This window comes from Falco biarmicus, chromosome 4 (assembly GCF_023638135.1).
Source record: "Falco biarmicus isolate bFalBia1 chromosome 4, bFalBia1.pri, whole genome shotgun sequence".
NCBI classification, from domain to species: domain Eukaryota; kingdom Metazoa; phylum Chordata; class Aves; order Falconiformes; family Falconidae; genus Falco; species Falco biarmicus.
Genome location: NC_079291.1, coordinates 18492610 through 18518709, shown reverse-complemented (window position 1 = coordinate 18518709; position 26100 = coordinate 18492610). Strand labels below are relative to the sequence as shown.

At 38.4% G+C, this 26100-nt stretch overlaps 1 protein-coding gene across 2 annotated transcripts in view; it reads left to right on the top strand.

Annotated features, from left to right (window-relative positions):
• The first annotated feature begins 543 nt into the window (after positions 1-543).
• The window catches only part of ANLN (anillin, actin binding protein), a 30529-nt gene continuing 4972 nt past the window's right edge, over positions 544-26100 (top strand). The window contains exons 1-23 of one of the 2 annotated variants that reach the window (XM_056335280.1): positions 544-678; positions 5218-5371; positions 5754-6038; positions 6468-6814; positions 7497-7719; positions 8628-8824; positions 8960-9067; positions 9562-9682; positions 10509-10625; positions 11186-11412; positions 11968-12119; positions 12427-12574; positions 13229-13364; positions 13684-13866; positions 15512-15638; positions 16602-16650; positions 16730-16786; positions 18281-18319; positions 18673-18694; positions 19664-19776; positions 21406-21459; positions 23173-23259; positions 24819-24926. In XM_056335280.1, the coding sequence (XP_056191255.1) occupies positions 661-678; positions 5218-5371; positions 5754-6038; positions 6468-6814; positions 7497-7719; positions 8628-8824; positions 8960-9067; positions 9562-9682; positions 10509-10625; positions 11186-11412; positions 11968-12119; positions 12427-12574; positions 13229-13364; positions 13684-13866; positions 15512-15638; positions 16602-16650; positions 16730-16786; positions 18281-18319; positions 18673-18694; positions 19664-19776; positions 21406-21459; positions 23173-23259; positions 24819-24926 (3072 nt within the window). In that variant the 5' untranslated portion in view covers positions 544-660. The remainder of the gene's footprint in view (positions 679-5217; positions 5372-5753; positions 6039-6467; positions 6815-7496; positions 7720-8627; positions 8825-8959; positions 9068-9561; positions 9683-10508; positions 10626-11185; positions 11413-11967; positions 12120-12426; positions 12575-13228; positions 13365-13683; positions 13867-15511; positions 15639-16601; positions 16651-16729; positions 16787-18280; positions 18320-18672; positions 18695-19663; positions 19777-21405; positions 21460-23172; positions 23260-24818; positions 24927-26100) is intronic. The other variant, XM_056335281.1, reaches the window with a different exon arrangement.

Here is a 26100-nt window from a genome sequence, read left to right as displayed (position 1 = left end):
AGATGAAACTTCAAATGAAAAGGGCTCGGGGGCCACTCCTACTGAGCGGCAAGATGTGGGGTCCACCAGGCAGTATTGCTCTCCTTGCCCGTAAAGGAGGTAAAATCCTCAGCTTTCTTTTAAAAAAGCTCAGAGATTGCACACGGCCGGGCTGGCAAGGTGGGAAAGGCGGCGCAGGGCTGCCATGGCTGGAGGCACTCCCACCGCATGGGCACCTTGGGCGGCACGACGGCACGCAGGGGCCAGACCCGGCCCCGGGGTGCTGCAGCCCAGGCCGGGCCGGGCCCGCTCCCGCAGCCCGCAAGGACAGAGCCGGCCCGCTGCAGAGAGCAGGGCGGCCCGCCGGCCCCGGGGCACCCCCGGCCGCACACGGCGCCCTCAGGGGGCGGGCAGCGCGCGGGGGTGAGCGGGCAGGCTGTCGTCGGATTGGATAGGTTTCCCGTCAATCAATGGCCGCGGCGGCGCCGGGCGGGAGGTTGTGCGCAAGCGCGAGCACCTCCCTCTGCCGGTGACGGCCCTGGTTGCTGTCACGCGGGCGCGCGGCTTCCCGCCACGCCCCCGCCGCGCACCGCCTCGCGCCTGCGCAGCTCAGGCGCGCGCTGAAATTCAAATCCGCGGAGCGGTTGGGGCGGCAGTTCTGCTACTCGGGCGGCGGCGGCGATGGACCCGTTCACGGAGGTGAGGGCGCGGGGTGGGCCGGCCCGGCCCCCGCGTCGTGAGCTGCGGAGGGGGCGCAGCTGGGGCTCGATCCGGGCAGGGGGCGGGGGCGAGCTGTCAGCGGCGGCGGGGTCCGCGGCTCCTTGTGAACGTGCCCTTGGGGCGGAATAGTGTCGCCCAGCCCTGGCTCCGGCCTGTCAGCGTCCCTCGGCCCCGTTCACGTTACTCCGGGCGTTCGTCTGCTTGTGGAGGGCCGTTTGATTTGCGCTGGGGAGGCTCGGCCTGGCCGCTCGGCGTGCTGGTGCTGGGGCTTGCCCTGCTGGAGCCGCCCGGGCGCTTGTGGGCCGCCAGCGCTCTGGGGACAGCGGTTTGTCACGGCAGGCTTTGCGGAGGAGAGGGCCTCAGCTAAACCGAGCTGAGAGCTGACTGAGTTTCCCAGCGCCTTACTGTTTGTCCTTCGCCTGTGTCTGGCCGATAAGATTTTCGGCTGACACAGAAGGGACCCCGGGAGCTAACGGGAGTGACATGCTTTGAGCCTGCCCTATCTAAAGGTTGAGTGTGAAGTCTGGCCAAAGCAGTGATTATCTGATTAAAAGTGCACCCTATATGACATGATTGCAAGCTATGGTTGGCTGCTTTCATCGGCAGGCACAGTTCCTCCTTTTCCTTTAAAAAAAGGAAGTAATTTGTCAGGGTGGATTTGTGTGTGGTGTGCCTGAGGTGAAATTGAATGGAATTGACCATCTTAAACCTGTGTGAAGGTTAGAGGTTTCTTGGAGATGCTGTGCTGTACTCTGACTGTGTTTGACAGATGTAAAGCTGTGGAGCTGTTCTGTAACTGCTTTGAGAAATCTCATAGTAAAAATGACCTTCAGTCCACAGTCTGCCTAAACAAAACCTGAACTACTTTAAAAAAACATCCAAATAAAATACTTTGGTGAAATAGTCTCTTCTCCCCTTGAAACTGATCTGTATATCAAACTGACATACTTCAAATAGAGTGCCCAAAACAGGTGACTGCACAGATCTGATCTAAAAAGCCGAGCCTAATGTGTCGGTCTGAATATACCAACTGAATGTGTTATGCCAAGGCAGATTTAACATATCCCCATGTAAAGGCTTGCTAAGTATAAACATTCGAAACCTCTTTCCTTAATTGGTAGTAAGTGACATGATCCAACTAGTCTTAAATAAATTTCAAGTCCAGACTATTGCACAAAGTTGAAAATGGTTTTGCGTGCTGGGAGTTAGTCCAGCCTCAACACACCCTTCTTGTAGATAGCTGACTTTCAAAAGCTGTGATCAACGGTGAGGCCACTCCTCAGAGTAAACTTCATTCCAATGTTGGCTAGTACTGTGGAGTGCCTAAAAATCTTGACTTGCCAAGAATGTTTATGCTGCGGAGGTATCCATATCCAACAAAAACTAAAACAAATATGTATTCTGCTGTTGTGTACAAATTTGACCCATATTAGTGTTGAAGCTTAATAACTTTGCTCAAAATAGCTTTCTGAAATGAAAGCGTTTTACCACCTCCTAGGAAGTGTTGTGGGTTTTTTTGGTTTTGTTTTGGGTTTTTTTTTTTTTTTTTCATTTTAATACTTAACTATTTTCAGGTAATATTTATCTACAAATTACCATGCTTTGTTAGTTGCAGGGAACTGGTGAGACATTGTAAGTGTTGATTATATAAAGCATTGTAATTCAAGCTTTATTTGGCCAAAACATGCTGTTAGTTCAATGTTTGCTGATCACTTTTTCAGTAACAAATTTTGTCCTGGTCTCACTGAATTTAACCTCAAATAAATCTTGCTGTGAGATTCAATGGAATGCTTTCAAATCAGACAGTTCTGAAATAATGTTTATTTTGATTCATTTTGCAAGTAAAAACTAATAACCTTCTGAATCTCAACCAGACTATTAATGCAGGGCGCACTGAGGAGATGGTGCAGTGTATACCTTTTTGGGATCACAATGAATGTACTAATCGTGACTTTCAGTGTATTGCTGATTGTATAATTCCTTTCTTGTGCAAAGGCTTTGTTTGGTACTACAGAATGTTAGAAATAGTCTAGGTTATTTTGTACTTCAAAGTGCTTAATGACATTCATAGAGCAAAGTGCGGTTTGCTGGTATGGAAGATGACCAAAGCGAAATAAGTGATGCAGTTGCTCAGGACAGTTTGCATATGTGAAACTTGAAGCTAATTGTTCCTTCAATGTGGTGGATAGACTTGCTCCCTTTGCTGCACTCTGCTAGTAAAGCAGGGTAGTTAAGAACACATTCTTGCCGTCACACATGGGTCTGAGTATCTTCTCTAATGCTGCTAAATATATACTTTAAAACATACTTTTTAAAAACCAAGATTGTCCATCGACAGTTAAAGTGGGAAGGTCTTTCCTGATTAGGAGAATGTACTTGTAGCAAACACCCTGTTGATGAACTTGAAAAGTAAGCCTCAAGTTATGATGACTGGCTTACTCATCGTGTGTAATAGCAGAGTTTGAATTGCGGCAGTTGCATGGAAAACTTGAGATACAAAAAGCCAATAGGAGTTGGAGCTCAGCAACAGACATGTGCATTCTTGGGAAGTGACATCCTATTTGTAACAACTGAAACTCCATTTCACTGTACTAACAAAACAAAGGAATGTGACTGTGTTTGAATAGAACTGTAGAAATGCTGTTGTGGAAGATATACTCAACTTTGGGCAAGAAGAACAGTTAATTTATATAGCCCTCAAGATTTTATTTATGTGGTTATTACATGCACTTTGTAGCTCTGCCTTTTGTAGGTCGACATAAGGAAACTTGACTTGTGGATGCAACTAGCATGAAAACTTACATTGCAAACACTCCTGGCATTTCATCTGTGACATGTCTTGCCAACTCCCCTTTCCCCAAAAATCCTCCTCTTCCATGGAAATTAGAGAAGCTGATTTTTGCTTTCACAAAAAACTGTTGAGATTAGCATTCCATTTGTCCTGTGTTGCCCTACAATGGAACATTGTTTAAGACTTCAGCCTTAGACAGTTAAAAATGTGAAATGTGTATTTAATTGCTGTGCAACAGGACAGATAATGGCTGGCACAGTTCTCACGATAATTTATGTGCCACCAAACAAGTGCAGTTTATATGCTTGCCTTCAAAGGCCATTAGTTCAATCACACAATTGCTTGTCTCATAGTATCTTAAAACCTAGATCAAAGGAGTAGGTGAGTATCCTTTCGATGTGATCAAACTGAGTGATAATGGTTTATGAATGCAGTACTTGAACAAACCCACAACCTATTTCTAACAGATGCTGTAAGGAATCACTTTCTAACTAGTGTGGGATATTTACTAAAACATTATTTTTTATGGAATATGATCATAGTACTCAAATTTCCAGTGGATAGGGAATGAAATAGGATGCTGTTGGTAGCTTAATTGGTATCTCCTTGCATGTTCTGTATACAGATAATAGTGTGATAAATAGCCTTAAAATTTAGGCTTGAGGAAGAGAAATTCACCTTTTGATTTAGAAGATGTAATGGCAACAACTATTTTTTAATATTAACAGCCATGTATTTAATTTTGAATTTTCTTTTATAACTGCCTGGCAACCACGTCGATGTGTATTTTCTTAGAGGGTTAGTACCAATCAGGTGGCTTGGCCATAGGCCTTAGCAATGTGTCAAAAAGGCCTACTAGCAAGACTTGACAGTTCAAGACTGTCATGTGGTGGTTCAGTAAAAAACAGAATTACTTTCAAACATTTCTGACTACTTCAGGCTCCACAGAAAGATTCCTCTCCTCACCTCCCCCCCCCCCCCCCCCATTTTAATTTTGCTATTGCTTGTGTCTCTTTAGCCTGATTTCCTTTGAAAGCCAAGCTAATGGGAGACACTAGTTGATTTAATGATTGGAACTTTGGAACCAAAGTTTGTTTTCTGGGTAGCTTCACCTTTTCATAATAAAAGAGTAGGTGTCTCAAACTTAACTGTTTCTACAATTTTCCTGTAAGTTTGTGGCTAGGTGAAAAGACCCAAACCATTGCCTCTGTGAAGAAAACGCTGCAGCCTGTTGTCTGTCTGGTAGGCCAAAGAACTTCAGTTAACCTGCAAACATGTACTGACTAGCCAGATAGCAAGAAGGTAGCTTGGAACTTGCTACAGTGTGAGCTACCTTTTTCTATCAGGTATTTGTTGAAAATGCAAGTAGCTGTGAGTGTTGCAAGGATAAAATCCAAGTAGGGTGATCAGGGGCTATTACAGTGAGAAAAAGGAGACAGAAAACCCACGTAGTTGGCAGTGCAGAAAACATATTTTGTTCGTTCTGCTTTCAGAAGGGATAGCCAGTCGGAAAACCCAACTTTGAATATTTCTATCACATTGCAGTATAGTAGATCAGTTAGCATCATCTGAGAGCTGTGTTTGCCATAATGTAGCCTTCGCTATAATTTCTGGTATTGTGGATCTTAGTATATGCTATATAAAATTCAAATGTTTTTAACTTGAACTATTCCTAGTTAACATGCTTATTGCAATATATAGTGACACTTGATTTATTGACTACTCAGAAACTCCTTGAAAGAACCCGTGCCAGGCGAGAGAACCTGCAGAAGAAAATGGCTGAGCGGCCCAAGATGGGAGCAAGACCCACAATGCAGACCAAGAGGGTCAGAGAACCTTTGTTGGAAACTGGTAACCAGGCACCTCTTCCTGGTGAAGAAGGTATTTTTCAACAACTTTAATAAAGATTGTATTTTGATACAAGTCCCAACTCCTTTTTCCTAAGGGCAAGTGAAAACCCTCAGTGTTTATCTTAACTGCATCCATCGCTGCTTAGTTTACCTGACCACTAGAACTGAATATGGCTAATGTTTAGCTTAACCTGAGAGCAGATGCTCTAAGTAATTAGTAGGCTATTTAAAAATGATTGTATAATGCCAAAGATAGTGCCTTGTGCTTGGTAGATTTTGGAAGGGCAGTTTTTGGGAGGTGTATCAGGGTATTCATAAATCATACTCTTATTTGTGTTAAAGTTTTGTACCATCTCTGAAAATATTTTAGGTTATTTGAATGCTAATTTGCTTGAATACTCTGACCTGTACAGTGAAACCTGGTACAAAGCCTTCGCCATCAAAGAGGCTCTGCCCTGACAATATGGAGATTCAAGCTTCCAGTTCAGAGAACCTACAGCCAGTTCCTTCAAGTTCCATGAGCTGTCATTCACTTGAGAAGACTTCAGAGTTGCATGTACCTGCTTCTAATGGGCCTTCATTAGTTCAGCCTGTTGAGAAAGGAAAAGTAGACATGAAGTCAGAAACTCCTGCAGCCCTTTCAGTCAAGACGCGTATGCAGAAATTGGTGGAACAGAGACGCTGCTGGGATAGCGAGGGTATCTTTCACTTGCTAAACAGTATTGGTGTTTTTCAGTGTTTGTGTTGATGATTGTTTGCTAGCAGAAGATAATTTTGTGGGTGAATGCTAAAGTTTTCATAAAGAACTATTAGCACTGGGGAAGGCCTAAAATAATGAAACTGTTGACTGCAGTTTAATTTTATAAGTTTGTTTTTTTTTTTTCTCTGCTAATGTGATGTCTTGCTTATCACAGCAGTGGCATAAAACTGGGAAACTGCTTGGTTTAAAAATGTATTGGCTTTGCAATGAGCTTTAATGTGATTAGTCTCAATGCCTTCAGAGCTAGTAGCGTGATTCTCTTGATGGCAAGAACACCTAGCTGTTGATACACTTAATATATAGTTTAAGATGCAAATATAACTCAATATATTTTATTAGCAAAATAAATGTGTTTTCTTTTTTCCAGATCCCTCTGAATGTGTTCCTCTGTCTCCTCTCCAGTCAAAAGATCTGTCTGTTTCTCCACCTAAGCAGACATCTAATGCCCTGGCAAGTGATACCCCTATTGGGAGAAGAGGCCGTTTAGCTAACCTTGCTGCTACAATTGGCTCCTGGGAAGATGACCTAAGTCATCCATCTGCAAAGCAAAACAATGCACAAGAACAGCCTGGCACTACTTGTTTATCCAAATTGTCCACTACAAGTGGAGCATCTGCTAGAATCAATAGTAGCAGTGTAAAGCAGGAAGCTGCATCCTGTTCTCAAAGGCTTGTTGAGGCTTCTATTAATAAACCAGCAAACTCAAAGCTAGCGGTGAGTGTCTGATTTAATTGCTGATTAAAAATTGATTTGAGTGTTGGGGGGACAAATATTAAGTCATAACTGTTTAATCTGGATGTAAAGATTTGGTGTGAGCAGTCTTAGCCTGTTTATGAATTTTGCTTTATTGCAATCCCCCATGTCCTTTTTTAATAGCAGGCCTGAAACAGCTTTTCGTGAGACATAAACATGAGTGTGCTTAGAAGTCTTGTAAAAGTTGGTGCTGAAGTAATCGACTGCTGCTCTTGACCATCTGAAGGGCGCTTCTTACAGAGATATTGGGTTCCACTCTGTAATTTAATATAGTTGATTGACTTAAATTGTGTATATTATTGCTCTATAAAAATTCAGTCAGAATGCTGAAATTAGTATTACTAAATGCCTATTGTCATTTCATAAAAAGTGTAAATTGAACAATATCTGCCATGTTCAGTCTCAGTGAAACGTGGGAAAATAGTTAAAGTGGCTGGCAAAAGCATCTGGAATCAGATGCTGAAAGTATCTGACATACTGGATTAAAAAAATCTGCAAAAAGCTTATAATGCTCATTCTCAGCTTTTTCTATTGTTGATGGAATAGGTGTGTTACATTGTGGTATGCTGTGCAGAATGCTTTCATTCTTTTTCTTCTTGAGAGACAGTCCCATCTTAATGTTATTCCCCTTTCCCTTGTTAAGGATCCAAACAATTTTTTAACACAACACTCAAGAGTCACTGTTCCCTGTTCTAAACAATCTGAAGTACGACAGCCACTAACAGAGAATCCCTGCAGCCCTCAGAAAACTGAAGAGCATACACAAACAGCAAAATCAACTTTGCCTCAACCAGTTCAGTCCAAAGAAGAGCCAGTCAAAGGAACACATGTGCAACTTGAACCCAAGGGTAAACCCACAACACCAGGTAAGCTGTTTTTCAGCTTCAATAAAATGTTTGCTCAAATTAGGCTTGTCCTGTGTTGAAAACTACATATTAGTTAAGCATTTGAAGTAATGTATCAGATAATGCCTATTTTCTGCTGTAACTTGAGTAAGGTCCTGAAGAGCTGAAGATAATTATCCTAAATGTACAGCTTCCATATTTTGCAAGGGTATTTTCTTGGATGTGGTTTTAGCAACTCTTGAGAGCAAAATCAATGTAACTTTTCTCTCTATGTAAAAACATATCCTGCTAACATCAGTTGAGACTATTCAAAGCTTCTTTCAAAATGTTGGATACTACGTGTATCCAGTCAATATCAGATAAAGAGTCTGCATGTGTTAGAAGAAATTGGAGCTAAATGCTATAGAAATGCTATAGTGTCTGTCTTTTCAGTGGTAGCACTGATCATCCCCAGTTTTGAGTTCAACTGCTTGTTGGGCTAGAAAGTTGGACTAATAGCTTGAATTCTGAAATGATGGCCAGGAGTTGTGTCTCTGACAATAAAGACAAACTCAATAAAGCAGAGTGGATGTCAAACAATGTACCCGCCTTATGTACTACAATGCTTATTTACATGAAGGATGCAAGTGAGACTGGTTGTAGAGGAAATGTTGAAAAAGTAAACTAGTTTAAATAGCTGGTAGATCACATATGGACATTAAGAAAAGGACATCTACTGGTTCTGATTTGCTGCTTTATTAACTTCAGTGTTCTGTTACTGTGGTGATTTGCACTTCAGGTTTAGTGTGTAATAAAGTATAACGGAGTAAGAGCTGTAAAGCAGACAGCTTAATTGCTTCGTTGAGAAACTTCAGCAGGACGCAAAACTGCATTGATCTCTTTCTGTGTTTTTGAGAGTTTCTTTCAAGGCAAAATAATTGTTCTTGTAGGGGGATCGGGAATTAAGCCCTTCCTGGAACGCTTTGGGGAGCGCTGTCAAGAGCGTAGCACACAGAGTGTACAGAGTACGAATACTCCAAGGTGCAGAACACCCACTGTTACCCCAAATACAAGGACAATCCAGGAAAGGCTTCTCAAACAAAATGAAAATTCCTCTACTGCCAGTTTAGCGCTTCAGCTTAAGCAGGTATGACTTGCTACATTCATAGCTTGCTTATAAGCTTGGGGAATATTCTTACTGTTACACACTTAACTGCGGAATCTGAAGTGTTTTGACATCTTAAAGCTGTCAGCTTTCCCTCATTCTCCTTTATTTGCTTAGGAACGTGAACGAGAACTTGCATGCCTTCGTGGCCGGTTTGATAGGGGCAATCTGTGGAGTGCAGAAAAAAGTGAAAGTTCGAAGAAAAAACTTCCAGAACCTAAAATGGTAATGTGTTACCTCCATGTATCAAAAGAAGACCGTCTGTGATTTGCTTTACTATGCTCTGAACACAGGGATAGATGTGCAGTTGTAAATAAAAGACAAAAACATGTACTTTGTGAATGCCCAGGCTGTGCAAGACTACTCGGCAAGTGGTTTGTATGATTATTAGCAAATTATTACTTTTTTCCTCATGCAGAATCAACTAAGGAGACAAGTGATACTGCTTTGAGCCAATTGATTGATTTATTTTTGATAATGTTAAGTATGTGGGTTTTTATATTCTATAACTTTAAAAGCAAAACAAAGCTTCTTGCATAAAGATTCAATTTAGTATTTAGTACTCAGCTGAATTTCTTACATATATCAAGAAGGATCCTATTTATTTTGGATAGACAACCTCTTTCTCGCAGCAGGTGCTAAAATGTATTTCTTTCTGGCAGTTTTTTAGTTACTTTGAATGTGACCTCCGGAATGTACTATGTTTTCATTCTTACCAGGAAAGCCAATCTCAGGCTAGTCCAAAACGTCCTCCTAGTTCAGATGTCACTGTTTTTGGATCAGCAGAAGACACACCAGCAGGTGATACGCCAGCAGAGTCTCCCAGTGTGGAGTCTTCAGGTAAGAACTGTCACTGTTTGCCTGTGGCTAAATACTGAAGCACTGTGCTTGACAAAGAGGCTAGTAGCACTGACATATATAGCTAGACCTCTTACTTGGTTACTGATTTGTCTAAATCTTCTCATACGATAATATTCTGCGCTCCTATATCACTTGAAAGATTGGCAAGGCAAGACTGCCTTTTCATTTCTCAGTGGGTTTTCCTGTGTTTCATACTTTCACATATATTAAATGTAGGGAGAGTGAATGAGAATCATTGGTTATAGTTTTAATCTATACTGTACCTAAATATCCAATCTTTCACGGGATGGAACTCTTCTCTTATCAGTATCCCCTTACAATATTAATTCTTCTAACAGTGGACATGAAAAGAATTCTGAGATGCTAGCGTCATCCTTTCTGGTTCTTACTGAGTGGAAGAGGCTCCAGTTCTCTGTGAAAGTGAACTTAATGCTTCTTATATATCAAATGTGTGTCTAGAAAGGCAAGATTGTATCCTGCTCTGGGGTCAGGTTTGGATGTGGTGGTTTTCTTGTTTGTGTTTTAAACTTTTCCTTTTTGCTCTTGAGTGGCTACACTCTTATGGTTTCAACATTGTTTCTTGTGCTATCAATTTTCTGATTGTAAGACAGAAGTCTAGTTGTATGAGTTATGGAGAGTATTCTGATATTTTTTTTTTTGACAGCAAGCTAACTGGAGTACTTCATTTAGCAGGCTTTTTGTAAGTTGTCAGCTGTGTTATCAAACTTCCAAAATTCAATAATTTTTTTTTTTTGTTGGCTAGACATAATCTTCAATGACTTCTTTTTTTTTATAAACTACTTAGATGCTCCTAAGCGTGAAGAGGTTGATAAACCCAGTCCTCTGAAGATCACTGACCCAAAGAGTCCTGTAAAAGAGATGTCTGTCTCAAAACTTGAACAACTTGTGGAGAAACCAAAAGGTTTGTATTGAGTAGATGTATGGTAACGTACTTAGCTATCTGTTGCCACTTGTCCAGCAGAGTGTTAATATCCTTCAAGCCTGAACAATGAATTCATCATACATCTGCTGACACTCGTGTGTTTTGTAATGAAGTTTGTATAAAACAAATTGAGAAAAGGATTATGATCAAAGAAGTTTCTTTTGATATTAAAGTCTTCAAGGAATATTAAGATGCTGATATTAAAAGTTTATTGGGAAAGGACAGAAATGACTGCTCTACTATGGGTACTTGCAATTAAATTTCAGATCTGTTAGACAAATTTCAACATTTTGGTTCAAACAAGTGCATTTTTTTATTCCCTCTCTGTATCAATTATGCATCAATTATAATACCTCAAGAAAAGGCTGGAAGTATACTTTAGGGTTCTATATGCCTGACTGTAAGTAGTGCTTTTTAATCAATCTTGTTCAAAAAGCAGAAATAGTTGGCTTATCTGTTAACAGATATCTCTGTTAATTTAATAAGAATGAAGAGTTTAGTCTTGATGCTGCTAATATTTTTAAAACATCACCCTTCAGATGAAGTATATGAAATCGAAATGAATATGGATGGTGATATGAACAGCTCGAAAGTGATAAATGAAATTTTTGAAGTTCTTCAAGAGGATGGTCCAGACATAGAAAAGCTGAAGAAAGAAATGAGCATAAGCCTGGAAGGTGAAAGTGATGAGGATGAGCAGGAAGAGTCACTGAATATTTCATCAATGTCTCTGTTAACCCCCCTAGTGGAATCCGTTGGTCCAGAGGTGAGAGTTTTTGGGAGGTGGTGAAGGGCTACTTTATCACAGAGATGTGCAATTTGCTTGTGAACATTAGTATTCTGTTGTATTGTGATACCTGGGCAAATAGAGAACTTACAAATGACATTTTGCTAATGAAAACATGATGAAGTAAAGTTATTTTCCTATGCAAATAGCATGTTGGATGCTCTGCTAAACAAGTGGTTTAACTTCTGCTAAATGAAGGTTGAATATATACATCTGTTGCTTGTGCTGGTCTTCTAGTTGTATATGTGTATTCAGATTTTCATCAGAAACTACTTCATTGAACTCAAGGAGTTTTCACCCTTAGGTTCCAAATTGGCACAGTTACCAAAGATCATTGAAGAGAAGTAATTATGTATCTTTAAAATAAATTAATTAGCTTGTTCCATGTCCTAGGAAATACTTGAAAAATGTCTGTTAAATAGTATTGAGCAGCTTCCAAATTTACTGTTTATATGCAGATCAAGTAAAAGTGAGCGAAACGGGTAATGATTAATGTGGACAGGTATCTGTAATAAAACCTTTTCTTCTCCCCAGGCCTTTGTTTCTCCTTGTAAGTCAACTGGTGAAGGTAGCAGTATCAGTGATGTAAGTTTGAAGTCTGAAAAGTTCCAAAGGACGAAAGTTCCCCGGGCAGAATCTGCAGACAGTATTGGCTCTGTGTCAGAAGATCGCAACCTTCCATACAGGTAACAAACATAAAAAACCTTGATTCTGTAAGTGTGCAAATTCAAGACGCTGGCCTTTTTAACTCTTCTAATGATGCACACTGCTTAAACTACCAACAGAGCTTTTTTCCAAGATCTTGGGCTTTATCAAGTATTGTCTATGTGTAGTCATTGTTGCTTAAACTTAAAGCGGGCTGATAGAATGCCTTTTAAAAGCCATTTAGGCAAGTTGGAAAACATCAATACCTGATACGTGTGTATGTATATTTAAAAAAAGAAAAGCTTGGCACTCCTCTGAAACATTTAATGGGGTTTTCTCTTTTAAAAGCGTTGATACCTACAGATCTCAAAGATTTAAAGAAACAGATCGTCCTTCAATAAAGCAAATAATTGTTCGCAAAGAAGATGTTTCTTCCAAATTAGAAATGAAAAAGAATGGCCCATCTGATCAAGTCAATATAAAAAAGAAAATGCAGGTATCTAATACTTAAAATCCTTTTTCTGATCTACTAATTCCTTGCTTAATTTCCCTTGTGAATGTCCAAGACATTAACATGCTGCTTAGAACTGCAAAATTAGGTTGTTTAGCATAAATACCTAATGGTAGGGAATGATACTGCATAATTTGAACAGCTAATGATCTCTTGGAAGGATCATGCTATAGGGTAAGTCTGGAGAGAGCAAGCCATCGTTTTGAGAAGGGGACAGGGAATTTCAGTCTAATTGCTGACTTTGAATTAGGCAGGATTCATAACTACATACTTCCAGTAGGCAATATTCTGATCTGTACTAGTGCCTTGTTCACCTACATTGCTGAATTTCTGGTTAACTGCTGCTTTCTCTGGTGAAGGGAAGACTAGACTGGATATGGAGTGTTCAGACACAGAAGTAATTCACTTCACACACACAGAGACAGTTTACATTGTCTCTGAAGTAAAAATAAAAAAAAAAAGCTGTGCTGCAATATGCTTGTAAACTGCAAGAGTTTTGTAGCTTGCTATCTAAATGTTCTGATTTTCTTTTTTTCTGATGCATAGCCCTGGAAATGCTGATCTCAAGACATTTCCTTATTTGAATGTAACACTAAATTTTTCTCTTCTTGCTAACTATTTTTACTACTGGTTTACTAGGAGCTGAATAATGAGATCAACATGCAGCAGACGGTGATATATCAAGCCAGTCAAGCTCTGAACTGCTGTTTTGATGAGGAACATGGAAAAGGGTCACAAGAAGAAGCAGAAGCAGAGAGACTTCTTCTCTTTGCAAGTAGGTGGCTTTTTTAGACTCCAGTTCAGTTCTTTGCCATGAAGACTTTGGGGAATAATTGATGAACTCTCACAATCCATTTATTGTGCTACCTTATAGCTGCTTAGTTATAGTTCTTCGCCTGGAAAATGGGAGATGACAATACCTGTTCTGTTTCAGCTTCTATAGGGTAGAGGGTATTTTTGGTATCTTTCTTGTCCCTAATATTCCTACTGCTGGAAGATAATATTTCTGTTGCATTTCACATACTTAAGGCAGAACCCCAAAATTGTTCAATACTAATTTTTTCTCCTGTTAAAACTTTAATTTCTCTATGCAGCTGAGAAGAGAACTGCTTTATTGGAAGAACTGAATAAACTGAAGAGTGAGGGACCTCATGATAAAAGAAATAAAGCTGCTTCTTCATCCACTGAATTTGCTCCATCCAGGGGTTCTGTCTCCATTTCAGAAATGCGTCTACCCCTAAAAGCAGACTTTGTTTGTGGTACAATTCACAAGCCAGGTAAAACTAGCAACTGAAAGCTTTACCCCTTCCCTCCCCCATCCCTGCTACATATATTTATGGTTCATTCTCCTTGGTTGTCTTCTCAGACTTGTCTTCTTGGTTGATGTTTCTCAGAAATCTGGGCGCAATGAAAATTTCACAATTAGGTTTAATTGATCTGATTTTTGGCTAAGCCTTCAATATTATCCATGGTCGTTTTAGCTGCATCCTTTTCTGGTTTGTGAGGTTCAAGAAACTTATCAAGACTTTCCCAGCCAGTCTTAAAGATCTTTGTGGTCCTTTGTAACCTTTTGGAGAAGAAGCAGAATTCTGTATCTCAGACTGGCTTCTCTCTTTGTGCTTTGGAATTTTTTTTTTTGATGGATGCAAGTCTAGTACTAAATATCATTACATAGATTCTGACCTCTGTAGTGTTGTGAGATGCTCATTAAGCCTCTTTTATTTAGTTTGACTTTTAATATCCCAAAATACTTAATTTACAAAGATTAGCTTTCCATTATATATGCTTGTAGCTGGACAGTTGTCACTGAAACTTGAGGACAAAAGTCCTTGGACAGAGTCTTGTTTAACATTGGTTGCAAAACTTCTAATGAATTAAACAAAATACAAAAGGCTACTACATTTTAACAGTCCTATGAAACGTAAAGTGTGGTTTTTTTAAATCTTCAAATAAAACCACAGCCAATAGTATAAATGTAAATATCTGACCTAATTTACCACCCCCACCCTACTCCGGACACGTTACAGTTCTTGTTGCTTGAGAAAATTCATCTCTGTTATAGGAAAGCCTCTCTAACTGTTACAAAAATATAAGTTTAGTTGCTAGCAGTAATTCTTAAAACCAAATTGTCTAAACAAACAACTAAGAATTACTTGTCATCAAAAGTTATTTCTGGAAGTGCAGTATTTGCTATATATTGTGCCCTAGAAGTTCTATTAATCGCTTTCGTCTGTGAAGAGAGCATAAAATATAAAGAGTACAAGTCACTACTTGTTGGAGTCTTCAACAGTTGTTCAGAAAGCTGTGACTTTTCCTGTACAGCAGAGTACTGAAACTGTTTTGGTGGGCGGCTTTGTTTTTTAACATGGTATGATAGCATACAATGCTCTTGCTTTACTGTTATGCAGTTTGCTGCACAAACTCGGAATTATCTCATGACACTATTGAGATGTGTGCTTGTGGTCATCTTTTCCCCTGATGTGAAAAGTTAGCGAAATGAGTTGCCTGGATAAACAATTTCCTTCGTAGGACTGAAAAAAGCATGAGAATGGGCAGTAGCGAAAGCTGATAGACAGTTAAGCTGGTGGGCCTAGAGAATAACAGAGTGTGAGGAACCAAGATTAAGCGCTGAATCTGCCTGAGAGTTCTTCCTCTCTCCTCTCACGCACTGGGTAGTGTAGCTCTGGCCTGAGATGCCCCAGGCAGCAATGCAATTGGGAATCCTGTGGAGACAGTCTTACTAGTGGACACAGTAGAGGGTAAAACCTTCTTTTAAGAGTAAATCTATAAGCAAATCTTGACTGTAACAAAGTGTTTTAAGTGGGCTGAAACAGAGATGCATTCAATGGCAATGCAGTACTTGAGGAGTTTTAGGTATTTGGACACCTCTGGCTAAGAAAACCATCTGATATGTACTTACAGATGCAGCAAATTACTATTATGTAATAATACTGAGATCTGGAGCAGAAAACATGGTTGCAACTCCACTAGCAAGTACTGCTAGCTCCCTGAACGGAGATGCTCTTACTTTTACTACGACATTTAATATGTAAGTATAAAGAAACTGTTTTGGAACCGGTTTCAGCTCTGATGGTGGAACATGCATAAAAATATGTAAAACTTTTGTATAAGGATGTCATATTCTGTAAGCTAATATGATGAAATCTTGTATGATGAAATCGAGTATTTCCTGCTTCAAGAAATAGCTGGAATGCACTTTGCTCAAAAAGCAGTTTAGACTTACTCTACCATCCATCAGGTGATTTCTCTTTTGCTTTTTCTACTTTTTGTTCTTTCCTGGAACACCTGCAGTGACAAATGGATTGCTCTGCCTGAGATGATGTGTCTTTCTCTTTTGCAGCAACTAACATTTTATATAACCGTTTTGGTATCTGGAAGAAAGTACTTTTTAAACCTAAAACTTCAACTCTTATTTGTTAAGTGTTGTGAGCTAAAATGGCTGTTTGCTTATTTATTAGAGTTTTGCTAACAAACTCGTTCTTGAAGTCCAGCGCAACTGGGATTTTTACTTAAAGCTATTTAAAAAAAAATAAAATTAAAAACAACCTCTGCTTCTAGAAATGTGCCAGCAGTGGACTGACTGAAGGGTGCAATCTAAGCAATGGTAGATGCACTCTATCTGCCCCTTTTCCTTCCTCTTTTGGTCTTTAAGGTCTAGAAAGTATCTTGAAATAGTAATACACTTAAGTCTTAAAAACAGCAGTGCTGCTTGCACTGAAGAGTACTGTCGTAGAAGTGAAAGGATCCCAAACAGCCCTATTGGCCTACAGGAACAAACAATGACTTACTGATAAGAGATTGGCTATTGGCACTATGGCTAAGCTTCTTTTGCATAGAACCTAGCTCTCGGGACAGTTTTAAGGAATGGAAGGAGGGAGGATGTAAAGAGTAACTTTAAAATCAACCCCAAAAAATCCCACAAAACAAAAAATCATTTTTGCTTCAGTCTGTGTAACTTTTTCTTTTTTTTTTCCCCCCTCCTCCCTCTTAGGCGCGATGTGTCAAATGACTTTGAAATAAATCTAGAAGTTTACAGTTTGGTATGTATCTCTTCCTGTCAAGAGGATGTGTAAGGGAGAATGATGTGTTGTATGTACTTAATACCCTCTTGCCTTACAGGTGCAGAGAAAAGAAGTTACAAGCACTGATAAAAGGAAAAAGTCAAATAAATCTAAGGTAAATGAAACGTGAAATCAGTATGTTGTATTTCAACAGAAGGTACACTAGGAAGACTGCAGTATTCAGGGAGAACTGACTAATAGCTTTAGACAATCTGTTGCTTACTTTTACTCGTCTTGTTCTTTCTTGGAACATCTGCAATGACAGATGGATTGTAGAGTCCTGAAGCTATTAGTATATTGGACCTGCAGTGCTTGGTTGAGTCTGAAATATATTGGAGGGGAAGGAGAAGTCTTACTAGTTCTGCAAAATGCTATCCTTTGCAAACTTATTTATTAGGTGTGACGCCTCTGATAGTGATTTAATGCCCTTATTCTCCACTTGATTTAACTACACCAGTCAATATGCCCTACCCTGCAGTTTGATTTGGCTTAAAAGTTCTATTGATAAACTGCAACACTTCTTTCTTACGAGTGTTAAGTAAAAAATCTAGATACTTATTTTATAAAGCAAATATTGTTTTAGTAACTCCTTGGACATGAACATTTCAGTTTGGACAGAGTGTGCATTTCAAGTGTTTGTGCTTTATTAAGGCTTTGTGACCCCAAACAAGCCAGTAGCTTTCTGGAGGTGGTTTGGTTTTTGTTCTGGTGGTTTAGTGTCTTGTTTGTTTGTTTTTTCTTGTCTTTCATTCCAATAGCTGGGCATACAGTGTTTTAATGATTTTTAGGTCTGACTTCCTCGTTGTCAAGGTATCTATTACTTAATAAAAACAAGGAACTTGACTGTCTTCCAGAACAGTTGGAATGAGTACTTAAATCCTGTCTTTGCAAACAGAAATGGGAACTTCTTTAATCTTTACTTTGATTTGGCACAATGAAAGCACGCTTCCACCTATCCCCCCATAAAACCAGTTTGAAGTCCAGGATTTATTTCTCTCCTGTGCTGTAGTTTAGAGAAATCTTTACTTCAAACTGAATGTTTTTGTGACATTGTAGGCAAATCACTGATGTGAGGTTATAGGTTGATGTGATAGCATCCTGTATCTGCTTTGACAAGCTTCTTATACTTGTCTTTCAGTTTCAAGAATAGTTTAGTACATAGTTCCAGTTCATGTTTAATATACAGTCTCACTTATACTTCCAGAATTTTACCTGACATATAGATAATGTATGACAGCAGCACATTGAACATCTCTGTACTTGTATTGTGTGTTAAAGACGAGAGTTAACAAATGTAACTTTGAAGCACTGTTACATGAAGGAAAAAAGTCCATGAAGATTGTTTTTTCAAATGCATGCTCTCCGTCCCAAGCTAAAGCATGCTTAAACTTTTCTGCACTAAATATTTGATATGTAGCATTCCTTCTAGTGAAACATACTTCACTAGAAATACATCCAGGCAAAAACCAAGACTTACTCCTTACAGCAACTAGTACCCATTCAAAATTTATTTAGATAAGCCTTTGTTAGTTTCACTGTCTAATTTTCATGCTAATGTGGTGGACAAATTCAGTAGCAAATGTATTTATCTTCTTATATTCTTTTGTAGGTTATTACTCCAAAGAGATTGTTAACATCTATTACCTCTGTAAGTATGAATGCAGTATTGGAACAAGATCTGGTTATGACCACTTCTAAAGGCCATATTCTTACTCTGAATAAGGCTGTGCCCATAGTAGGCTCTTTGTGACCCTTACTTGAAACTCTGTAAACTGTCGAGCTTTCTGCCAAACTATTCAGTCATCAGCTCAAGACATAGCTCTAAATATGTAATGCTGGAAATATGCAGTTACTATGCATTTATTTGGACTTTCTTTTCAAGTTGTATGTGTTTGGGTTAATTTAAGTACTTCACATCTAGTTTCTTTCTAACCTAGCTTGGTCTGTAGAAATTGTCAGAAATTACTTTTCCACTAAGCTTTTATTTCTTTCTCTTTCTAGAAAAGCACCCTTCTTACTCCAGGTAAGTAAAATCTAAACGTGCCAAGAAGAATAACCTACACTTGCTGCCTAAAACAGTATATTAATAAATAATACTTGTAATAGATGATAATTTGGGAGTAATAAACAGTTATGTCAGTTTTCCAGCCCAGAAAGTGACCCTGTGTTTATATCTGAGTTATCATTATGTTTAATGGAAGATCTGTTCACAAAATCAAAATTAGTACGTGGAATTAGATGACTGTGTTTTTCATTCTTTTTGTGAAAAGATGGACTCAAACTAATTTTAAGATAGTCTGATGTCAACAAAATGATACAGAGTAAACCTGAAAACATGAACAGATTCTGAAGTATTGCTTGTCTAGTGTTTTAAAATGTTTATATATTTCTGACTCTTGGGGGAGAACAGCAGCATCTCTGAGTGTTTTTCGAACTACGTAGAAATGTATTATATGCTTGTCTGCCTAGAGAATGAGGCACTTGAGCTACCTTTAGCACAAATTGCAGCAATAAGGAGCTCATGAACTAACTCTGGAATGTCTATCGTGCTGCTGCAACTAGTCGGATTCCAGTGCCAGAGCTATAGTGCTTGTTTTGTTGATACAAGTGCAGAGCAGAATACAGGCATACAGGTTCTGGAAGTTTGCAGTGTGTTACTTGAAGCTGAGATTTGAAAGTCTAGTTCCTACTGCAGAGCATGTGTGCTTTGTAGTGTGCCCTAGAGTGCTCTCAGTCCCTCTGACACTTCTTAGACTGCTTTGTTTCCTTCTTTGTGGATATTTCAAAACTTTCTGAAAGAAAAGATCTGTTGAGAAGGACTATTGTGCATCGAAATCCTGTCTGAACGTGCTGCTGGGCTGTGCTGCAGAGTGCTTCTCCTGGAGCACTGAGTAGGGCACGCATGCAGTAGTACAAATAAAGCCTTTTTAAGCCTTGCAGCATCCTGATTGTTTATTGTGTTATGAATTGACTTTAACTTCTTTCTCCATAGCCATGGCCAGTCCAGGTGGCCCCAACGCTATTCGCAGTACTAATTTCATCCTTGTTGGATCGCACAAGCTATCGCTGTCTTCTGTAGGAAATACTAAATTTGTATTGGACAAGGTAATGGAAATTATTGATTACTAATCCAAAGGTAATTGTATACTGTGTATACTGCTAGAAAAAATAAGTCAGGGTTTACTGTTTTCAGGTGACATTACCATCCTAAAAATGGAACATACAGGTTTTTATATATATATATATGCTTTTACTTTATATATTAAAAAAATTGTGTATAGTTCTTACTAATTTAAGTTTGAATGACTGAAATGTAGTTTTGAGATACAAAAGAAAAAGGCTTCTGTTATTATGCCAGATGTTCTTTCTTTTCTGTAGCTCAATGTAAGGTATGGTTATGCAAAGATAATGAAGGCATTTGGTTACTGATTTGCGTTCACTGATGAAAAAACTGATGTATGCAATTGGCATCTCTGTGTGTGGTCTTTATATTGTTCATTGCTCTTACAGTCTTGCAGTTATCTCTAAATAAGACATTAAGTGTGTTTTAATGATAATGAGGTTTCAAATCTGTATTTAATTGACTTAAAAATTGCCATTTGGATATAGTCAGGAGTATGAATTTCCTTTCATATCCCAATTAAATTTGTAGAAGCAAACTATCTTAATATTTTTCAGAGCTGCTATTGAGTTTTATACTATTGGTTTCTTGTCTAAACAGAGTATGTTTATTGGCTCTTACTGTTAGAAGTTAAAAAGATACATTCTTACATTCATTGTAATCTCTAACCTTGTAATACATTATACCTAAAACCTGTTTTAATAGGTGTTTATGCCAGTAGCTATCCTAAGCTAACAAATTAATTCAAAAGTTACTGCAGCTTATGATAGTACTAAATTACAGCTTTATCTATTCAAACAGCAGTGTGAGAATGAATTTTATTCTTGGCTAATTAAGTCTTATTGTGATGATAGTAGTATTGCAATTATAGCTTCTGGTGAGAGATGAGATAATAAGAATTGGTTGTGTTTGTGCATAAGATTACAAACAAAATATTGCAATAATCCCAGCTTGCTTTTTAGAAGTTTTACTCTGTGTGGGTAGAAACAGACTCCTTTACTGGCCCAGATTGCAGAACTTAATGACATCAGTGCAATTCAACTGTTGACTGAACTTCAGAAGTACCGGCGGTGGTTCTTCAGCATAACTGTTCATCTTCAGAATTCTAGTTATTTTGTGTATGGCTTGGTTAGTGGAAACTGCTTGTTCTTGGAGTTATGGGAATCAGCTTTTAGATTACATTCAGCAGTCTGGGTTTGAACATTTTTAGTTTACTCTTTAGGGCAGAACACTGGACTAAACTAGTAAACTGTAGCATAAGCACAAGGTTCAAAAAGAATTCTGGGGAAACAGTCACTTGGTTAACTTTTTCCAGGTCCAAACTTCAACAGTTAGAATAATTCCTCTTTTTGTCAGATAATTTAACAAAAAAGTTACTGTCTCTGTAAAGCTTCAGTTTTGACTTGGTCTGTGGTTGTACCAAACAGCTGCTTTTTAACTTGCTCCATGCATTTCTAATACGGAACAAATGGCTGCCACAGTGGTTTTTTGAGTTTCATTCTTCCCTTTTATATGCCCTGTTAAAATTCAGAATACAAAGGACCAAAGTATCCTTTTTTTTGTAAAATTTAACTCTACACTAATCGCATTGAGCATGTTTCTTTTTTCCCTAGATAAATTTTGAAGGGGAGGAAAAAGACCTGCTGGGCTATATGTTCCAGGACAAGGTTTCTATGATCCTTTAGTTTATAACATAAAATAGGAAACTGCTTGGTAATGCATGTTGCTTACATCTGTCTGGCCTTTTTGCAGTATTTATTTTTTTGATTCTTCTAAGAAAATGCTTACAAAGATTTACTAACTAAACGTAATTGTTAGGAGCCTTTAAGACTTGCAGAATTGTACTTCCTGTCTTTTGCAGTAATAAGCATGCTGCTAAAACTCAAACTTATTTAGTCCATCTCAGGTTTTTCCTTAACTAGGGTGTGTCTCTTGTCTTCCTAGAAAAATCCTTCTCCTCTAGCAATCTTACTTCAAAACAATCATTGTGTCCTAAAGATTACTAGTTAGGAAATTTGAGTCAGCTTCTTGATGAACTGCACAGAACCAGCTACTCTGCTGATAGAGAAACAGGAAAAAAGACTGGTGGCCTCAATATTGGTTTAACTCTACTTCTTGCCACTGAAGAAAATTAAAATCGCACAGGATCTTGTTTCTTATTCTGTTGAGACCATATTCTGTCGAGACCTATTAAGACTTTGATTTTTAAGCAAAAAGTGATCATAAAGAACTAAAGTTTTCAAAGTACTAAACATATCAAAATGTGACATTCTTATTTGTACACAAATGTGCAATTAAATGTTTTGCTTGGTGTATAAATTTCTGGCTTTAGGAATTATGTAAATCGATATACTTAAAATCATTTGGTCTTTAATGTGTGAAAATAGTTTTATCTAGTTAATATAGACTATTAACTGAGATCCCTCAGAAGAAAGTGTTTTAGGTTACTTTTACATGTTTTCTCTCAAAATTAAGCAGGTGTTAATTTTAGCACCTGTAACTTCTTATTTGTAATCAAAAGTCTCTGAAGAAACAGATTGGTTTTTTTTTAATTATTTTGCAAATTCCTGGGAGTTACCTTGATTGTCTTTACAGATGATCTTCTGTGACAGTAAGCCAACTTCTTATGGTAGATACCTGAATGACCACTCCAGAATGCAAGCTACACTAATCATGGGTCTTAGTTTTCTCTTCATCTAGCTGGATATTCAACAATTGCTTTCTTTCTATCACCTCCACCCCGCTAGCCTTTGAAAGGGACATATTTTGTTAGCTAAAATGTAATATTTTATCATTATGTATACAGGAGGCTGTTTTGAGACCTGCTTATTTTGTAATAGTGGTGTAGGCTCTGTGTAACTGCTGTGTTCCATTTGTTTTATTTTTTTTCTGTACTGGCACACAGCTCTTCACTGGTAAACCTTATAATCCACAAAGTAGATTCTTCTCTCCTGACATAAATCTGAAAAGAATGCAAAACCCACAAACCTGAAGTGCTTATCGCATCCAGGTACCAATCCTGTTTAAGTCCACTTTGGTATTTTCCAAAGAGCTTGATGTCAAACTGAGACAGAAACTTGCAGGTTGTGAACTGGTGCTTTGTGTTATTTTTAACCATGCTTGGGGTGCCTGTTTTTCTAGACAGAAGCATGTTTGTGCATAAGTCCTGAGCAAACTAATAAGCAAATAAGTCTTGAAAAGCTTCTAAATGAACTCAAAACAAAAAGTGATTATTACTGTCTTGCCTGAGACTGACTGCTTCTTTCTGGTTGGAGATCCTAAGAGCAAGACAGTGCTAACATCCTGGTGCAGGTGGCTTGCTTGAAATGGTAGAGTTGAGAGGTGTCAAAATTATTACTAATTGTTTTACTTCTTTGCAGGTTCCCTTTTTGTCTCCTTTGGAAGGTCATATATATCTGAAGTTAAAATGCCAAGTGGACTCTTCTGTGGAGGAGAAAGGATTCTTGGTAAGGTATTCACTTCAGATTCCTTCCTTGGAAATTACAGGTCCTATTAAATGTAGACGCTTTTTCAACTTCACACATGTATTTGTAGTAATTGTGAAGTTTAAAACTTGCTTGAGGTTTTTTGGGTTTGTTTTTTTTTTTTGTTCCCTTCTCTGAACCAGACCTCAAAGCTTTCCCAGTTTATCTTCTAAACTCACCCAAAATTAAAACTACCCTTTAGGAGTTTGTATATCTTTCTTCTAAACTGTTAATTTGTTCTTCTGAACTTCAGTTAAGTCTCTTGCAATAATCTGATGTGAGATGAGATTGTAATTTCTCTGCCAGGAACTTCTAGAGGACATCTTGGATTTTTTTTTTTTTTGTCTAGTAAAACCAAATTCTCGCTAGCAAAATATTATTTCCCCCTTGCCCACGTTCACAGACTTTGGAAGCGATGGTGTTTTTTTGAGAAACATCTTGAGCAGTTTCTCTCTCTAAAATTGGATTTAGAAAATGCAGCTGATACTTGGGTCTAATAGTTGGAGCTGGTGAGATGGTGCCCAGCAGATGGCAGTAAATGTGCTATGAAAATGCTTCAGCAAAACATGAACATTTGCTACTGTTTTGGTGCTTTCAGAAATCGGAATTTCTTCAGACTCTTTTCAAGCAGTTCTTTGTCTTCTTTCCCTTTACTTAATTGAAGTTGAACAGATTTTGTTAGATGTAAACATTTCACATGCTTATGATATTTGTTACCGCATATTTTTATGTACTAATTTAAGAATGTCCTTGTTTACTTCTGCTGTGCAATACGTAAAGCCTGTAGAATGGTGTACATGCATATTAAATATTTTTTCAGAATAACGGTTTGGAAACTCCCTGTGCCGTTAAAAAATATAAACCCAGTTGTGAAAAGTAAAAAACACAACACACAAATGGATTGGAGATAAAAGTTCTGTAGAAGTTCAAGAGGGATCGGGAATAGAAGTCAAATACTAAACTTTCCATTCCAGTGCTAAGGAAATGGGGCTTGAAATTGGCATAATCCTGCATCCAGTAAAATAACTGCCAACACAAACATTTAAAAATCAATTTTTAATTTCTTTTAAACTGACTGGACTCCTGAGTGTGGCCTGTAGAACAGCCAAACATTTTGTAATTCTGAATTGTAAGTCAAAGAAGACTTAAATACCTAATCATAATAAATTGTTATACTAATACATGTTCTGTGTACCATTCATCCTGTATCTGCTATAAGTTCTTATATCTCCGTTACCTTAAAATAATGGCAACGCTTACCGCTGTCAACATGAAAATATGGTAACTTGAAGTAGCAGTGATAAGTGCATTTTGAGCAAAAGGCTACAAACTTGACAATGATAGTGTAAGCCTGTTTCTGTGCCATCTGGAAAATAAATATACTAATAGAAGTCTCTGCCAGTATATATTTTTTCCTTCTCTAATGTTTACTCCTATGAAGGGTTGTACTTGCAGAACCATTCCAGTAGAAAAATAGTTCAGTACAGAGCAAGCTCAAGGTATAACGTTACCTCATTTTTAATTTAAAATATTTTTTTAAGACTATGTTCGAAGATGTTAGTGGATTCGGAGCGTGGCATCGTCGCTGGTGTGTGCTGTCTGGAAATTGTATATCTTACTGGACATATCCTGATGATGAAAAAAGAAAGGTAATGCTGGTTTATGAAGCTGAAGTCAAAAGTTCTGTAGTGCCCTACACAACGAGCTGTTCATTTTTAATGACAGTAATGTTCAGGCTTACAACAGGTAAGTATATTCAAAGCATGAGATTCAAGCTTATAACATTTTCTGGGGGAATGGAGGGGACTTCTCTTCATAAATCTGACCTAAATCAGGGCAAACCTAGAAACTGACTGCTTTATCTAGTAATAGGTAAGGGAAAGGGAAAAAGCAGAGGAAGATCTGTATGTAATTTCCCCTTTAGTCTTAAGGCTTTCCATTGTGCTTGTCAGATGACTATTTAATTGAAATTGATCAGACTTGTACAGCTTAATAAGCAAACTGTATCTAGTTGTGTTAAGATTTAGACAAAATGATGACTCTAATGCTTAATACAGTAAAGGATTAGAGTGGGCAATCTTTCTATATTGCAAAAGCATAGCTGTAATTATGGACTCTCTTAGCTGCAGGCATTGTTTTCTTGCAGCTTCACATCATAGCTGAAACTAGTACTTTTTAAATGGTTTTCATGGAAACCTAAGTTGTTGCCTGGCTAATGAGACCAGTCAGAGAGGTTCATCTGTCATTGAGGTGAACCATCTTGTCTCCTTAGCCTGTTCTTGTAGTATGTACCAAAATAATTCCAGGTCCTTCTAAAGACTGCTTTAGAGAGGGTTTCTCTGACTCACTTAAGCAATTTACCATTAAACACTTGCTTGTTTGTTGGCAGAACACTTTCTTTCCCAAACTCTGTGGCAAACTCTGGTCCTTTTGGGTCTTCTATGCCAATCCAGATGCCTGAGTTTAGTTTTTTCCCCGCTAACAGGGGAAGACCATATGCTGATAGCTGACATTGCCAAAATATATCAATGTACTTTCTTTCCCTGCCAGGAGAGAGGAAAAAAATCTGTGCCTACTGTAATAGAAGATAGGCAAAAAAATGGTGTTAAGCAAGAAAAAGGTTCTTATTCTGCTTTCGTCTGCAAGAAGCATTGGTTTGTTTTCTAGATTCTGTTCTTGAAAAACTTCTAGCTTGTTTTGCTACCATTCTGAGAAAGGGTCAGCTGTATTCTTTTGATATGCTGTCCTCTGCAGTAATATTAAACTCTACCCTTACTAAATGTTTTCCCTACCTCTCCTATATCTGATCTATCACTGCAGGGA